At 33.3% G+C, this 18,746-nt stretch overlaps 1 protein-coding gene across 2 annotated transcripts; it reads right to left on the bottom strand.

Moving 5' to 3' along the window:
• Positions 1 to 8,368: 8,368 nt before the first annotated feature.
• Positions 8,369 to 18,740, bottom strand: LOC140443419 (uncharacterized). Of its 2 annotated transcripts, XM_072534669.1 has the most exons (4): positions 15,749 to 18,740; positions 13,267 to 13,717; positions 13,070 to 13,162; positions 8,369 to 11,225 (listed from the first exon to the last, which is right to left on the bottom strand). In XM_072534669.1, exons 2-4 carry the CDS (start codon positions 13,435 to 13,437, stop codon positions 8,970 to 8,972), a joined length of 2,520 nt encoding a protein of 839 aa, XP_072390770.1. In that variant the 5' UTR covers positions 13,438 to 13,717; positions 15,749 to 18,740; the 3' UTR covers positions 8,369 to 8,969. The 2 variants fall into 2 exon arrangements, with proteins under 2 accessions (XP_072390770.1, XP_072390771.1); XM_072534670.1 differs by lacking the exon at positions 15,749 to 18,740 and having other exon boundaries at positions 13,267 to 14,540.
• Positions 18,741 to 18,746: the final 6 nt, after the last annotated feature.

Consider the following 18,746-nt stretch of genomic DNA (forward strand, 5'->3'; position numbering starts at 1 on the left):
GTTCTTCTACCTAACTTACTTCGTCTTATAGGAAGTTAGATAGGAACTTATTGGAGAAAAAAAGTAATTTTAATCTAATTAGATACTTACTTCAAAACAAGTTCATATTATTTATATTACCTGATTAATTATCGTTGTCATTAACCAACGAAAATGGATGATGTTAATAGTCTAGGGCGTCAAGGCCCCAAACGTTATTGACATCATACAAAACTTCTTCATATTCTGCAGCGTTAATCAATTTAACTCAAAAATTTCCATCCAAGAAACAAGCTATTTTATATAATGCTCTGGAAAACGCCAAACTTGAGGAATATCTACTTGCAAAAATTATAGAATCAAGATATATTATTTTTTCATCACGAATTTCAAATCACCGTATTTGTATTTACCTAGCTAGTGAAGAATTAGTAGAAACTGTCATGAATGCTGACAACTGAAGAATAACTATCAGTCGACAAATAATTTATGCTCGACGCTTAAGTATACCAAATGAAAGATTACTGATCTCTAATGTTTGTCCTAATATTCCTCGCACTTTCATATAATCTGAACTTTAAAAGTTAGTCCTCAATTTATTAACTCCAATTAATTTTTTTCGAGTAGGTATAACAAACCCAGAATATAGACATATACTGAGCTTTCGAAGACATACATTTATCTCTCATTTGGAAGCTATATTAATTCCTCCCTCAATTGTCATAAACCACGATCAAACATCTTATCATATTTTCTTATCTTTAGAAAAACAGATGTGTTACTATTGTAAACAATCTGACCATTTTGTAGCAAATTGTCCATTCTGTACAAATCCAAATCAAAACTTAACAACAACAGTGCTAACTACTACGATAAATACAGTAGTTAATACTCTTCCACATGACGTCCCGATCACATCAGCATCTTCAGCGAATTCCTTTTGCTTACAATCCTCGACTATACCTTCTTCTTACCTATACCAATAATAACTGCATCCCAAATATCACCCTCAACATCATTACCAAGTTCTCAAACTACATGCACAGATACAAATATAACTATATAACTAATCAGTTATCAACAACACCTAATGTTTGACAACCTCATACATCAATCCCAAGCTCTTCCTCAACACTTGCATGCCCTATCAATAGATACCACTGATACACTTGAAATAACTAATACACCTAGTAAAGAAGTAAACACAGCTAAGCGCAGCCTTGATAAAATTTTAACCCCACCTTTACAAGAACCTAAAGAAAATTTTACAAAACAAATACAACTTAAAAAATCCAAAACTATTGATAATTCTGAGACTATTGCTAACAGTATGGAACCCGTAAAAGATTTTATTACTAATAAACTTATAACACCGATATTAAATTTTGAACAACTAACTGATTTTTTCGAAAATGCTTTAGGATCTCCAGATAAATTGAGTATATCTAAAACTTATACAGAAGACACATTAGGCTTACTTAATTTGTTAAAAGAAATCTATCCCCACATTATATAAAAAAAAAGAAATCGCGATGTACTAAAAAAATTAATTCAATTACTCGACAACTAAAACCTCAGCTCGATAGCGACTCCTCCATAGAATCTTCTACATAAGCTCACATTCAAGTCTATTCTACAGTGAAATTTGAACGGTTATTATACCCGTTTAGAAATATTACAATTAATAATTGCTCAAAATTCTCCTATAATTTGTCTACAAGAAACTCATTTTAAAAATAACAAAATTCATAATTTGAGAAATTATACAAGCGTATCTAAAATTAGGCAAAATCAAGAACATGCCAGTGATGAAGTTTCAATTTTTATCGAGAATTCCTATGAATATTGCAGTACTCCTCTAATAACAAATCTAGAAGTTGTAGCGGTGTGCTAAGTAGGTCCACTAAAAGTTAACATCTGCAATCTTTACATCGCTCCTAATTCTGATCCAAGTATAGCAGACATTTCTAATATTTTATGTCAGATTCCTACACATCGAATTATCCTGGGAGATTTTAATGCACATAATTCATTATGGGGCTCAAAAAAATTGACAAAAATGGGAAGAAAAATAGAAAGAATCCTAAATAATCCCAATTTAAATCCAACGACGGCAGGAATACTCGATATAATGCAGCAACAGGAGAGTTTTTAGCAATTGATTTGTCAATTTGTGAACCAAATTTACAACCTAGTTTATCGTGGGACGCTTTACCTGATCTATATGGAATTTTCCCTTTTATGGATCTATATGGTTTCCCATCTTAGTTAACAATCTGTTGTACCATAAGCACAATACACACATCACCAAATGGACCTTAAATAAAGGCAACTGGACACTGTTCTCAACATTGATTTCTTCATCAGCTATGGATCTTAGAGAAATGTTAGACTCAGGACAAGATATTAACGAGAAAACATCCTTTTTAAATAAAGTCAACATTGACGCAGTGAATAAATCCATTGGAAAAACAGCTTTTCATCCAAAACATTCACCTGTACCGTAGTGGAACGATGCGTGAAAACAGACAATAAGAGAATCTAAATCGTCATTTAATAGATATAAACGATATAAAACTACTGAAAATCATATAGAATTTAAAAGAATAAGAGCTAAATGTAGATTTATTATTAAAAAAAGCAAGCTATAGATGATGTAGATGCAAGGTGGAGAAAATCGAGAACTGGGTAAGAAATAAAATAGTAGAATGGAACGATCATATAAGCCGAATGACAACAAATAGAGTAGTAAAGACGGCAAAAGACGGTTCCCTAATACGAAGACGATTAGTAGGAAGACCACGGAAACAATGGAAAGACAACTTACTGGAGGCACATATAAGTCTCCAGGGACAGATAGCATATATCTAATACTGTTGCATATGGGATTAGAGGTATTGATACCACACCTATGCAAGCTCCTCAAAGCCACTTTAGCATGGGGGATCGTACCGGAAATATGTCAAAGTCATATACTTGCCTAAGGTAGGTAAAGTATCAGAGCTAACACCAAAGTCATATAGACCGATAAGCCTATCTTCTTTTCTATTAAAAACGCTGGAAAGGCTTCTTGATAGGTACATCAGAGACGAAGTGCTAAAAGATAATCCTCTAAGCAATCGTCAATATGCATACCAACCTGGTAAATCTACGGACTCTGCGTTGGATGATCTAAATAGGCTTATCTCAAAGTCAATGGAAGACAAAGAGATAGCAATGGCCGCTTTTTTAGATATAGAAGGGGCATTTAATAATGTTACCACCAGCTCTTTGATAGGGGCTATGAGTAGACGAGGCGCACGTGCGGTAATATGCAGATGGATAAGGGCATCCCTGGAGAATAGGACAGTAATGTCCACTCTGGGTAAAGCAACCATCAAAGCAAAAGTAGCTGGAGGCTGTCCACAAGGAGGAGTTCTGTCCCCTCTACTTTGGGCAACCTTGGTAGATGATATCCTCAGAAATCTGTCCACAGAAGGCTTTTATTGTCTAGGATATGCTGACGATATAGCAATCGTTGTCAGGGGCAGGTTTGCTCAGGTAGTGTCTGATAGAATGCAAGCAGCCCTAAATATAGTTGACGACTGGTGTAAACAAGAGAGACTGATAGTCAATGCTCAGGAAACACAAATTGTCAACTTCACCAAAAAAACAGCACTACAAGGCCTAAAACCACCGGTGCTGGGAAGAACAGAGATTTCATTTGCCAAAGAAACAAAATACCTTGGGGTATATTTTGATCATAGGCTTACATGGAATACTCACATTCTAAAAACCACACAGAAAGCTACTATGTCCTTGGGCAGATGTAGAAGAATGTGCGGTAAGAATTGGGGACTTAACCCCAAAATGACTCTATGGTTATATACAAGGGTTATTAGACCCATGATAACCTATGGCTCGGTGACGTGGTGGGCAAAGACGCAGCAAGTGGGAGCAATAAGGCTGCTAGGTAATACACAAAGGCTAGCATGCTTATGTATTACGGGGGCCTTAAAAACAACTCCTACTGCATCGCTGGAAGTCCTGTTGAATCTACCACCACTTCATATCTTTATACAGGGCGAAGCCAGATCCGTGATGCACAGATTAATCCATAGTCAGCGACATATAAGCCAGATGCATGGTACTGACAACAGAAAGCTAATCGAAGAGCTAAAAGCCGATATTGTGATGGGGAAACCTATCGATGCAACAGTTACGAGATATAGCTTTAACAATAAGTTCACAATTAAGATACCAGGCAGGGAACACTGGAATAAAGGTGTACCCACACAAGCTGCTGCTACCTGGTACACGGATGGCTCAAAAACATCGGAGGGTGTGGGAGCCGGCATAGTAGGGACAAATCAAGGGATAGATTTCCCGGTAAGTCTATCTAAGGATGTGACAGTTTTCCAGGCGGAAATAACTGCAATCCATCACTGCGTGGAAGAAATAGAAAGGCAGGAAAGAACGTTCTGTTCAGTTGCCATCTTCACAGATAGTCAGGCAGCGCTTAAGGCACTCAATTCTGTAGAGGTCAATTCTAAGCTAGTATGGGATTGCGTGTGTGCCTTAAATAAACTAGGAGACCGTAGCAAGGTTACGGTAGCCTGGGTACCGGGGCACGAGGGTCATAAGGGCAATGAAAAAGCAGGTGAAATGACCAAACAAGGCTTATCATTGCCATTCATTGGACCGGAACCCTTCTGCAGAGTTGCTAAATCAGTAACAAGAACGGCTACAAGGAAGTGGGTAGCTCGCAAATCTCTGGAATGGTGGAGGAATTCACCAGGACAAAGACAGGCGAAAGAGTTCATTACAGAACATTCGCCAAAATTTACGGCAGACCTAATAAGCAAAGACAGGAAAACAGTCAAGGTCATAGTAGGTCTTCTAACAGAGCACTGTAAGTTAAATAGGCACTTGAAGCTGATGGGATTATCAGATGATGACCTGTGCAGATTCTGTCACCTCGAAGAAGAAACAGCAGAGCACATTTTATGTCAGTGTGACAGTCTGGCAAATGTGCGGTTCTTTGCATTAGGAGAAGAAAATCCACCAGCAAATAGCTACATGGAAGGTACAGTCTCGAAGCTACTAGACTTTATAAAAAGGGTCAGGCTAGAGAATGTTATCTAGGACTAGAGGACCACAATAGATCTGATAAGGTCGCAGTGGAATAGGCCGAAAGGCCACCTCTCCTAATCTATCTAACAGATAACCTAGCAAATTTACAGTTTTTGATGGAAAACATAAACACCCATACCAAAAAGTATGGTCTAAAACTGAACATCAAAAAGACTAAATTCATGATTGTAACAAAGAAGCTATACACCAATGTGAATTTAACCATAAATAATCAGCCAGTTGAAAGAGTTACGTCCTACAAATATTTAGGGGTTTGCTTCACTGATACTAATGACCAGACAAGAGAAATCAAGAGGCGAATAGAGATAGCGAGACAATCGTTCGGTACAGACTATTTATTACATTTTTAAAATTTGCCACTGTCCGATCAACAATGCTGCTAAAATATTTTAACGTTAAGCAGTTGCACGAACAGTTTGATGACTGTGATGAAGTTTCTAGTGGTTTTAAAAAGATCAAGATCGATATAATTGAGAATGGAGACCGCGACCCAAAGGCCTTCAAATTCCAGTCAGCAGACTAGTACTCATGAAAATTAATCAGAAAAACGTCCCGTAAAATCGATAAAACTTCGAGTAAAACCGATGAGAAATTATAAATTTTTAGAACCAGAAAGGTTAATCAAAATTTCAAAAATGTTCAGTAAAATCCATGAAAAAATTTAAATAAAAATAGTTAAAAACGTTTTTCGGATTGAAAACCAAAAGATACAACATTTATTATTTCTCATTACAATAAATTTTAGTTTAATCCTATATAATAATGCCACAATAAAACAGTTACAGAACCTTTCAACAGTACCTATTCATAAAGTATTGATCAAATCCACAATTGGTACCACGTTTTACTATATCGCCGTGTGGTGATTTGAAACCGTCCTTTTTGATTTTTGTATTTTTTTTATGTACAGAACGATTTAAGGGAGATTGAAGTAAGGGGATGGAGAAGACAGGCACTCGACAAGGAAGGATGGAAGAATATTTTGAGGCAGACCAGGGCTCACAAAGTCAAAGTCAATGGAAGACAAAGAGATAGCAATGGCCGCTTTTTTAGATATAAAAGGGTATTTAATAATGTTACTACTAGTTCTTTGATAGGAGCTATGAGTAGACGAGGCGTACCTGTAGTAATATGCAGATGGATAAGGCCATCCCTGGAAAATAGAACATAGGATAGTAATGTCCACTCTGGGTAAAGCAACTATCAAAGCAAAAGTAGGTGGAAGCTGTCCACAAGGAGGAGTTCTGTCCCCTGTACTTTGGGCAACCTTGGTAGATGATCTCCTCAGAAATCTGTCCACAGAAGGCTTTTATTGTCTAGGATATGCTGACGTTATAGCAATCGTTGTCAGGGACAGGTTTGCTCAGGTGGTGTCTGAGATAAGGCAAGCAGCCCTAAATATAGTTGACGACTGGTATATATAAGACAAACTGATAGCCAATGCTCAGAAAACACAAATCGTCAACTTCGCCATAAAAACAACACTACAAGGCCTAAAATCACCGGTGCTGAGAAAAATATTTGAAAATACCTTGGGGTATATTTTGATCATAAGCTTACATGAAATACTCATATTCTGAAAACCACACAGAAAGCTACTATGTCCATGGGCAGATGTAGAAGAATGTGCGGTAAGAATTGGGGACTTAAACCCAAAATTGCAGAATTCATAACGTAATATAACCAAAATGTACTTTTATATTTGAAGCATACAGCCACAGTATAGTTGTTGTCTATACTGTGATACAGCATTATGCATTTGCATTATAAAACATGCCAACACTGCTAAGCCGAAATTTTTTGTTCCATGTTTGACATTTGCAGCTACAGCTTGTACTTTCGGATTCGGACTTTTGGTAAACATAGATAAATTACACCTAGATTGGTAACAGGGATAGCCAAGGTCAAATCATGTTCGGATTAGGCGCCCATTCGCTTGGTGGCGCTGCTAGTCTCGTTCCTGCACGGAGTGACGAGTGAGTGTGCTGTGATCAAGTCAAAGTTGAGTTTAGACAAATACAGCGCCATATTTGTATTTGTTTTATTTTTTATAATTTATTTTATAATTTAAAATTTTTTGTATAAATAGTGCAAAATCGTACAATTTTCGACGATTTTTTATTATGGAATCGAACACATTACATGGAATAACAATGTAGAGACGAAGAACTGAACAAAAAAGATGTGTTCCAGATTGCATGGATACTACCAAAGAATATAGACGCTTAAGCGTCTATATTCTTTGATACTACTTTTTTAAGTCCAGGACATTATATGGATATGTTTGATAAATGGGTGAATGCTGTTAAGAGCCCTAATTAGAGAATGCTGCAAAAGAAACTATTTATAACAATTTTCGTGTATGCGCTAGTCATTTTAAAGAGGAAGATATAGTCAATGTTGGAAATAGGGGTATTACGAGAACAGCCGTTCCGAGTTTGTTTTTACCAGGACCAGGTAAGAACTATTATACCACTGACCTATATTCTTATTCACATTATATCTGACCTTTTACTATAAAATTAGTTTATAAATTTAACCTAAAATTATATATTATAAAACCAGTCTTACTTAGCTTAGTATTTGAATTATTTGTAGGTGGTGGTTCAACAACTATCTTAAAAAGCATCACCTTAGAGAGGGTTCGGCATAAATTTCTACAGGTGTGCGCCTTTCAAAGTTGGATTAGATTAGCAGACCATGACTACACTATCATGGAGAGGTCTATGAGCTTGCCTGCTTTAAGTATGAGGAGGGATCTGTCCCTCTCTTGTGAGTGAGATTGGTCTTAGAGTACCATATTATAATACCATGGTTTGCCTCATCTATGTACTTTTAATGTTCCATTTTGTAAAACAACCTATGGTGCTAATAGCCCACTGAATAGATACTTATCTTTGTTAAACAACCTAAATGTAAATGTATTTAATATGTCCCTCAATAAATATATAAATATTAGTAGAAGAGTTACTGGTACCATAGAGTTTGGAAACTTAACTGTGTAAAATACTTCATGTTTTTATTGTAACTAGGTAATACTTTACATATTTTTTTATTTTTGTTATGTTATTTTTCCATCTTTATTGTTTGTGCTGGATTTTAGAATCATAGAACTAACTGTTGGGTTTATAGGTTTTAAAATGTCATTACATCTTTAATTATATATATATATATATATATATATATATATATATATATATATATATATATATATATATATATATATATATATATATATATATATATATATATATATATATATATATATATACATCTTTCCAACAATGTCGCGTCTTTTCGTACTTGCACCTTCTTGCGTCTCCTTGATGACGATGAGTTACGTTCGATTCGATAGTGAATATTTATTATAAACTGTTTATTAATAAGGGCTGCTAATTTTGGTTTTTATAAAATATTTTTTTTTTATTCAAATTTTCATTCAATTTGCAAATATTGCTAACTCCTTTAGGTATCTCACTTTATTAGCTCCAATTTAGCGTATATTACATATTATTGCGTCATTACAGTGTTGCCACACTTACTTTCCACAAGATGTTTAAACACCTGTTCATTCATGAGTCATGAGTTAAATTTAGATTCCTACAAGTGGAATCTGTTGTAGATGCTTTATATGGACTTTTTAACTTTGGTTACTCAATGCATTTAAATTAGGTCCTAGTGAATAAATTGGGATTTATTTGATAGGAGCATTAATAAAACGATAATAAAATATTTTCTAGTTTTTATTGGTTAAGATAAAATCAAAAATTATTTAAAATACAAAACTTTTATTCTTTTAAATAAACAATCATTCTTAAAATGACATAAAACCCAAAATTTAATAAAAAAAACATACGTTAATTTGTATGTTTGCAATATCTATTTTGTATAAACACTTTAATCTTTAACCAGTTTTTATTGTTTAATAGCTCAGGAAATTGATTCTTTAGTTCTTCACACTCCCTTTTTTTTGGAGGCCGTCTAGATTTGATATGATTCTTGAAAAAGTTTACAGTGACAGACTTTTGTCTTTCAGTCCATGGCACTAGTTTCCGCGCAGTCTTATTTTTAAATGTTTCATTTTCTTTCGTTGGAGAAACGGTATTCTCTATTTGACTAGTTGATGGTTCATTATCATCTTGCAGCAAACACTTTAACTCATCGTCATCATCATCATCGCTTTCAGAAAAGTTATCTTCGAACAGATTTTTGTCCATATCAATTTCCACTTCGTCTAAAGATTTCCCTTTATAATTGTTGGCTGTTCCATTTTCCATTACCATCAACAGTTTCGCTATTTTAGTAGTTTGGTAAATATCATCTGGCAGTCTGTAGGAATTTCTATGCACACCGGGCGTATGTCCCATGAAAGTAGCTAATTGCTCAATCTCTCCATCAGATAAATTTAATAATTGTGACAAAGTTGCCAGATGCTTACGCAAACGAGTGGATGTTATAGATGTAGCATTTTTCGCACCGGATAATTTTGCGTGCTTTCCTAATATTTTGTAACCGATTAAATGTGAAGAAGATTTAGCAGGAGCAAATAGGTAAGGATTATCCCTTGGTACAAATGCATTTCTAACCGCAAGCAAAATATCGATATGATTTTGTACCTCGGGGTTGAATAAAACTGGAACACCCCTGCCCCTTTTACCTCTAATGACGACTCTCTTCATTGAACTTAATAATATTTTTTCAGAAGGTGAAACTGCTTTTTGAAACTCTTCATATTTTTCATTTCCGATAGAGTTAACATAAGTGTGAAAGTACATTCTCTGTAATTCTCCAGAACGTTTTCTGTTTAGCAAAATTACTCTACAGTATACGGATTCAATGAGATTGTTAAACGCTTTAATATCTTCTAACTTTAGTATATTTTCGGAGTCAGTCTTTTGAGGTGCATTTTCAACTGTAGCGTCATTTAAATAATTCTGCAGAATTTTCGTTGCATCGTCAGCCAGTTTAACTAAATGGGATCTTAGCAATTTTAGATCATTTGCTAGTGGAACTATTGTGACCTTATTCCATTTGTTAAGATTTAAATTATTAGCTGCTTGGGATGAGACCTCAAAGCTCCAGTTTGTTTCAAATAGATGAATTAAGGTTTTAAGTTCTGCCTCAATTGTTGCAGTTGAAACAGATAAGTATGCAGTTTGTTTCTTATAGGCAAAAGTGATTGCAATATCGCAACATTGTTTGAGTGATCTCACTATATTCATGGCAAAAGTTGGAGACAAGTAAATGTCTTTTTCAGGATCATAACAGGCTATTCGTTTTGTGGCTTCAACAAAGGCATCAAAATACTTTGGTCGCAGTGCTGAAAACATAGTGGATATAGATGGGTCTATTTTTCTCATTTCTATAAGTATTTTTGACAGTTCCCTCATTTTGCGTGATGTAACTGCTATAAAATGCTTTTCTCTGTGCGTCTTCAAATAGCGGGTTCCAAATACACGAATTAGAAAGTCGTTCTTAGCTTCCATTGAAATCTTGTCCGCTCTCATCCTAGGAAACACTTCTTCTTTTAGTCGATGATCAATTTTAATATTGGGAAACATTTTTGATTGGCCAGCAAATTGTGCCCTCTCTTGATTGCTTCTATTTCCACAATTTTTTCTATGTCGGTATAATAGTTTGGAAGAGAAAAATCCTAAATAATTGTCACAAGGAATGAGAACCCGATCTGGTACATAAGTCTGTCTAACAGCCTTGAAACAGTTTCCCCCATCCGCTAAAAAATTTCCTTTTCTTCTGAGTTTATCAAACAGACTTCTTCTTTCTCGTGATCTGATTGGTTTGGAGATAATTTCAGCCACATCGAGTTCCATAGAATGGTTCCTTATAATATGGCGACCAAAATTAAGAACTTCCGTTTCACAGTAGTAACAATAATCTGGTTTTCTTTTATAAGGAAGTTTGAGATTACCAGTGTTTCTACACTTTTGTTTATTGGAAAAGTGTAGATCTTCTTGTACCTCAGTTAACGTTGCATCGAGTGCTGAAATATCTTTCACTTCATGGGTTAACTGGTTGTTCGTACAAGGTTCTGTGAGAATCCTGAGATTTTTTTGACTTAAGTTTGTAGCACTGCTGTTATCTGAACCATTCTCCTATAATAAAAAAATATAGAATTAAATTATATACGAGCTTTATTCAAGCAATCCGTCAAATAATTTTGTTCAGTATGAGTTATCTACTGAATAAATATCTTTGTACTTTACAAAGTAAATGGGGCATAAAGATATTCTATATCCCTAAGAAAAAGAGCACACACCAAGCCATAGATTGTTATCAAAATAAATTAAAGCTACATAGGTTCGTTCATAGCTACATAGGTACATACAGTTCGTAATAGTATTAATATTATGAAGAAAAAATTAATATTAATAATGAGGTGTGCTGTTACAAATTGTAAAGACTGATAAAATATTTGCATATTTTTATATACTGCGCAAAAACAGTAATTTCTAATGTAATGGGCATTATGATCAGAACACGACGGGGTACTAATAACGGAAGGACAGGTAACAGAATTACACCCTGGCAAAAATACTGCTTGGGAAGATTGAATTACTGCGTAGCGATATTGGTCAAATCACAGAATATATACGAGGAGTAACAAGTAGAAAAGTTATTAGGCGAGCTGATGAAATAACGCTAAGTACTGCAAGACACTCCAGATATGATCCAGAATATAACACAGCCCAACAGTGTCTGGATACATTAAAACAAAAACTGTACTTTGTTCAGGACGACTAAGGAGGTACAAAGTTAGTAACAACCTAAAATGTGACAATGTACTTTTAGAGAATCCTGAGAAGGTGTTCTATCGAAAACTACATTCCCGGGAAATTTATCCCGGGTATATCTCTAATCAAGAGATAGCTATCAGCTAGGATTTCTCCAAACGGAGATAAGTCCATGAGAGTATGCTTGAGAATGACAACTGACTACAAGCTACACTGGGACCGCACAGTAATCACAGATGGTACACATAATAGAACAAATCTCGTACTAGTTAATAAATTAACAAGGCAAACAACACTATGGTGATGTGGGGATAACAGCAATAATCTACGTAATAAATTTACTGAAAATATCGCCAAGTACAGAGATCTGTAAATTCAAATTCGAAGATAATGGAGAATGCAAAGTACCCAGACGATACATATTATTATATCTACTGCTGGAATCATTCCGAAGAACTTCTCCGAAAACATATAATGGCTGGGTTTAAATGAACACCTTTATTACTCACGACGGCCAGATGTGTACGAAAATTTTTGGGAGATACTCCAGCATACCCCAAGTCACCTAAGTAGGGCTCGATAACACGGAAAGAGTCTCATCAGAGATCAATCCTATTGATACCGTAGGTATCTGGGATGAGTCAATTTTTCCCTTAGATGGAGTGAGAGCTGCATGGCTAAATCTGGATAATGGTAATACAGTAAAACCTGTCAATAACGGTCACTAAAAATGACAGAACTATTGGCCGATATAAAAAGGTGGCTAATAATACCATGTTTTATAGTCCACAAATTTTGGTTTGTGGAACTTTGAAATTGGCCGGCTAGTACAGGTGGCCGTTAACACAGGTTTCACTGTACTAATAGTGATAATGAATTGATTTGCCAACAAAAGATTGTGTTCCGTTACCATTACATTATAAAATAATTATTGCTGCAAACCAGAGTTTAAACACTTTGAACTAATATTGTTAAATTAAAGAACTACAGGTATAACAGAGAACGTGAATGGGTTTAGAAAATTCATCAAGTCACCAATATGATTTTGGTACGTTATGTTTTGTAAAATAATCCATATTAATTATGTGCATCAAAACGTAAGTACTGGTTAAAATTTACAATGCACAATAATGCAATAACAAGGAGGAAAAAAAAAAATAAAATTAAAAATGTATTAGGAAACAGCCAAAAAATTTAATACTTACCATATCACTTGAAGGGTCATATAGTGAACCGTCATTATCAGTAGCATGAAAAGGATCCTCTGGTGTCAAAGATAAAAAGTCATCATTTTCTGCCTGAAAATTACAGCATCAATACAGTGTAATTCATTATCGGTTTGATAGATAAAAAAAAAGAATTTGACATTACAATATTCTGACGTCCGATTATTTTTATTTACCTCTTTCTGATTTTCACCGTGTCTGTTTTCTTCATCCCTTTCGTTTTCTTGTATTCCCTTGTAGTCTGAACAATCAGCAGTTAATGGCCTACACGGTGCTTCAATTATGACAATTTCTTGTATAACTATTTTTTTATCAGAGGTTTCGTTTTTTTCTCGAAGTTTATTCATTATCCATAAAAATAAGAATATTTTGTTACAAGTGTTTGAATAATTATATCAAAAAAATTTATTTTATGAGTATCACTCTCTATAACTGTTTAGGACGTAGACTTTTTTAAAGTCTGAAATCTTACCTCTCCTTCGTTGTTTGAAGAGTTCTTCATCAACGATTCGCTCCAAGTTGATTTGCTACAGAAAGAAGCTTGAGGCGATGGTGATAGCTCGTGATTTAAGGAACAGTTTTGTTTTTCTGTAATATTACAAGAAGTAGGTTCCTCCATATCTGAAACTTATCACAAAATATTTTACATGTGCTAGAGAAAGCCTTTTTATTGTTTCAAAAAAATATAGATTATCTGTGTAATGTTGAGTGACACATCAGCTTTAGTTTATCAGATATCAATATGTAGTTTGTTTTTCAAGCCAGATACTCAAATTTTCTTTACTGTGTTTTAAATTTGGGGGACGATCAAATCATACTCATATGCTTTAGATTATCCAGAGCGAGTAGCTTATTTAACTAAGTACAGGAATGGACACAGTAAATATAATGGACACAGTTACTCTGTCTGTTTCCAATATAGATAAACAAATTTTTGTTGTAAATGACTACTGCCTACAATTTACTAATTTGAGATAGTTTCCTGACAAATGCGGAGATTTTATTGTAGTATGGTAATACATTATTCCTTTGAAATTATACAGGGTGTAACCAAAAATACAGATCATAAATTAAATCACATATTCTGAGACCATAAATAGTTCGACTGAACCTAACTTATCTTAGTACAAATGTGCACACAAATAAAAGTTATACCCCTTTTAATTTACAAAATGAAAATCGATTTTTTCCAATATATTGAAAACTATTAGAGATTTTTTATTGAAAATGGACACTTGGCATTCTTATGGCAGGAACGTCTTTAAAAAAATAACACATGAAATTTGTGCACTCCTTAAACATTTTATGGGGGTGTTGTTTCCTTAAACCCCCCAAATATTTGTCTACGTTCCAATTCAATTATTATTGTGGTACCATTAGTTAAACAAAATGTTTTTAAAACTTTTTTGCCTCTTAGTACTTTTTCGATAAGCCAGTTTTAATCGAGATATTTTGCCAAACAGGCAGGCGGGTGGCAAATTGAAAATTGAATTTAAGCGGAAAGCAATGCTTATTTCTTAAATAATCATTTTTTATGTTTTCTGACCTCAGTAAAATGTATTTTGAATCACGTAAATTTCGTACATTCTTCTTTTTGTGTAGATTAATTTAATTAAAACAAAATTTTGGACACCCTGAATAAATAATTATGTTAATGTTTATATGACTGAATAGAGAACTGAGTAGCCTTTCAAATGAGCTAGCACACGACCCTATTTTCATTTAAAAAATCATCGATTATGTCATCAGGCCTAGATGGATGAGGTCGCTAGTATGATACACATGCCAAAAATCATAATTTAAAAATAAAAATCGACCTGTTTCGGGATTTTTCCTAAAAGTCGCCGGTTTACGAAATAATGAATTTATTCAATTTGGCTTTGACACACTATACAATCTTACTTAAGTAACCATTTACAAATACGTGGTGGATTTTAAAGATGCTCAAAATATTTCGATAAAAACTGGCTTATCGAAAAAGTACTAAGAGGCAAAAAAGTTTTAAAAACATTTTGTTTAACTAATGCTACCACAATAATAATTCCATTGGAACGTACATAAATATTTAATTAAGAGAATAAAACCCCCATAAAATTTGTGTGGGGTGCACAAACACTGTTATTTTGTTTTAAGATGTTCCATATATCATCAAGATGTTCACATATCCATTTTCAATAAAAAATCTCCAATAGTTTTCGATATATTGGAAAGAATCGATTCTCATTTTTTACCTTCAAAGGGCTATACATTTTTTTATTTTTTTTATGTGCAGATTTGTACCAAGGTAAGTTAGGTTCAATCGAACTATTTTTGGTCCCAGAATATGTGATTTAATTTATGACCTGTATTTTTGTACACACTGTATATTAAGTATTACAATAATTGAAACTTATAAGTGGTCATTTTGGTGCTGTGTTGGTAAGTTTATCTCAATTTATTCAATAAATAAAAACAGTAACTGCTTTCGTTAAGGATTTACTAAACAAAGTTGTTTATTCAACTTCTTTAACTGATGATTAAAAAATATTAACAAAAAACATTTTTAATATATTTTCCTCTTTTAGTGCACAGTTTAATAAATAATCTCGAAATCAAAAAGAAAAAATAATTAAAAATATTTTCCTTCTAATAAAAATATTGACAAAGAAATTCACTTACCTATTTGAGGGTTAACATAACACATTTTAAGAATCTTCTTGCTTCTAGACATGGTAATAAATATACGACGCAATAAGCGCTACAAGATGACAGACGAACAAGCTGATTATTAAAATTAACATCACATCGACGGATCAACATCAACGAGAAATAAACCGAAGTCGAAAGATTCTGTTCTAAAAATAGATACTAACAGCAACGTTGCCATATATCCTATTTTGACGCAATAAAGTACTAGACGAAACGAAGTATACGATAAATATGTATATTATAACCGCGCCACTTCCGTCAATTCGATGAACTAAAATTATTCATTTGGTTACAGTTTTAGAATATTATTGCGTCTCCCGATTTTTAGAAGAAGTTTAATATCTCAGAAATCTAATTAGAGAGCGCTATGACGTTTTGGGCTATGACAAAATATAGAAATCTGCATTTAACTAAGGGGCCATTTTTAAGTAGAAGAACGGGAAGTCCATAAATTCAGGATGGTTTTATTGCGCCCAATATTCGGACGTAATAGCTCGAAGGACGCAACATTCAATGCAACAGTATATAATATGGAAGCAATAATGATATAAACATGAATATATATATATATATATATATATATATATATATATATATATATATATATATATATATATATATATATATGTATGTGTACATGCATGTGTTTGTGTACATAATATATTTTTATTTCACATTATTTAATTTTATTATCTTAAAATACTGTGTACTTAACCACTAAGTTGTAACACTTAATCGGCTTGTCCCGTATATTAGCCTGCATCCACATAGACAGCGGTAAGGCGTTCAGAGTTATGAATAAATAAATTTGAATGTGTTGACAGGGATCTTTCCTATTCTGTTGATGACAGGGATGGGATGTCTGATCTTAAGATGACATACTGGTGAAAAAATCTGTTGATTGTAATTGTGTTTGTCATTTCAGGCATAAAAACATTATTATCCTCTGTTGTTTGGAGTTTATACTGAGCAAATAAAGTTACTATATCAGGTTTTAGCAAAGCTTACATTCTGGGTGAAAACTTTAAGCATACCTTAGAAATAAATTATTTACCTTATCCATTGTTCTTTTTTTTTGTTCGTTTTTTCTATTTGCTATCATTCGGTTATTCCTCATTCTTGGGTTTTCTTTTTGCAAGAAGCAATATTTTGCTAATCTAATCAAAATCATAATTTTGTTGATAACCAGAATATTTTTCTGGAACTCATATTATGATTCTGATTATAAGAATAAAAGTATTATCATATAAATATATAACATATAGTATGAGTATAAATGTATATAAACTTCTTTCTAGAACTAAATCATTTAATTGTTCTGTTTCCAACTTAGCAGGGTCCTTGAGTTCTCTCTTTCTGTGAGTAGAACGCCAGACTGTAAGAGTTTTCACTGACCACTGATAGTGTGTGTTATTGCATTAGGATGAAAGTACTACAAAAAACTCAGAATGTCTGATGGCTGTCTGTTGCTTATTAGGCTTTAATTTGACATTAGAATTACAAAAAAAATATTTAAATACTGACAAGTTCCTGTCATAACATTTAGAACACTAAATTATACTACATTCACCCGTCCCTATTTTTGAACAAAATATTGCAACTATTTTGGTTTATTTTTAGCTCCAGCTGATTTACAGCTAGAATGAAAATCTGAATTTTCCAATCTTGGTTCATCATTATCATCAGGTTTTTGAACAGGTAAATTTTCTGTCTCATCTGGTATTTATTTAGTAGTGGAATTCTCTAGTGTGTTATTTGGACCTTCATCATTATCTTGATTCAATAATATAACAATTCAACAGTAAACTTCTTATATAGTGCAGAGCACATGGTAAAGCAGTTTTCCATTAAGTGAATTCTAAATTTTTGGTTTTCTATGCTAGATTCACCAATTTCCATATAACTCATTGTATTTTTCGACTTAACCATTTTCTTCATGATTATATGGTGTTGTTCTACTTGAATATATTCCTTTAGAGTGTAGATAATTAATAAATTCTTGTGAAGTAAAGCTAGTTCTCCTTGTTAGATTTGATATATACCGTCATTCTATATAAACCAAATACTGATTTAATCTGTAATTGGTTAGAATTGCTTTTCTACCAGATAATGTCTGCATTTTTTTAAATACTTCAACTCATTTGCTTTTTTTTCAATTGCATAATGTTTTTATTCAGAATCTGTGAGGGTATGTGTGAAAAAAGCAATTGGTTTTCCAGATTGATTGCTTCGCTTATGTAATCGTAGATTAATTTTTTAAAAGCATGTACTTATCGTTACCTTCTAGGGATTTATCTTTAGATTCATTGCTTTCTAAAAAATTCTTGAATGTTATATACTTACTAATGTTTGAATTCTTTGGTGGAAGTTTGACAGTTTGGACCAGCCTCTAGTTTATCTGGTCTAAAGTACTTCCCCATTGTAAATTTATGCGAATAAAATTGTAGTAAAATGTCTTTTGCAGAATTAGGCTTTTATTCACATAAAACTTGATAAGAATGACAAAACAATTATTTAAATACTGACCCGTTCTTGTCACAACATTAAGAAAACTAAATTATACTACACATGGCTTGTATTATTAATATTTCTTGTAACACATATAACATTTCTTGTAACATTTTTATAAATAAAGATTTTATTCTATATTTTATTCTGTAATTTTTTTAACCACTTTGGCATTTTAATGTAATGGAAAATAAATATGTCCCAACATAACAAGAAAACCCAAAAAGTATACGAAAAATATTTATTATCGTATAGGATAAGGATTTTTCTTGTTATTTTAGGATTATATCGATTTTCCTTTACTTTAAAATGAGTTCACAATCCTAGGTAATATTACTAAACTTTTGAATTTAGCGCCATGTATATATAGTTATGCGCCCGATCACTAGGTGATGCGCCAATCATTGTTTTATTCCTTAACACGGAAGTTTCAATGCTAGGTGGTAGTGTGCTATGTTGG

Source organism: Diabrotica undecimpunctata, chromosome 6 (assembly GCF_040954645.1).
Source record: "Diabrotica undecimpunctata isolate CICGRU chromosome 6, icDiaUnde3, whole genome shotgun sequence".
In the NCBI taxonomy this organism is placed as follows: Eukaryota; Metazoa; Arthropoda; class Insecta; order Coleoptera; family Chrysomelidae; genus Diabrotica; species Diabrotica undecimpunctata.

Bases quoted from the DNA above. Each gene is read 5' to 3' on its own strand.
- LOC140443419 (XM_072534669.1), bottom strand. From the start codon at position 13,437: ATGAATAAACTTCGAGAAAAAAACGAAACCTCTGATAAAAAAATAGTT. The intron at 13,163-13,266 runs GTAAATAAAAAT...TGTAATTTTCAG, and splicing joins ACGGTGAAAATCAGAAAGAG to GCAGAAAATGATGACTTTTT. The intron at 11,226-13,069 runs GTAAGTATTAAA...TTTTTATTATAG, and splicing joins ATGACCCTTCAAGTGATATG to GAGAATGGTTCAGATAACAG.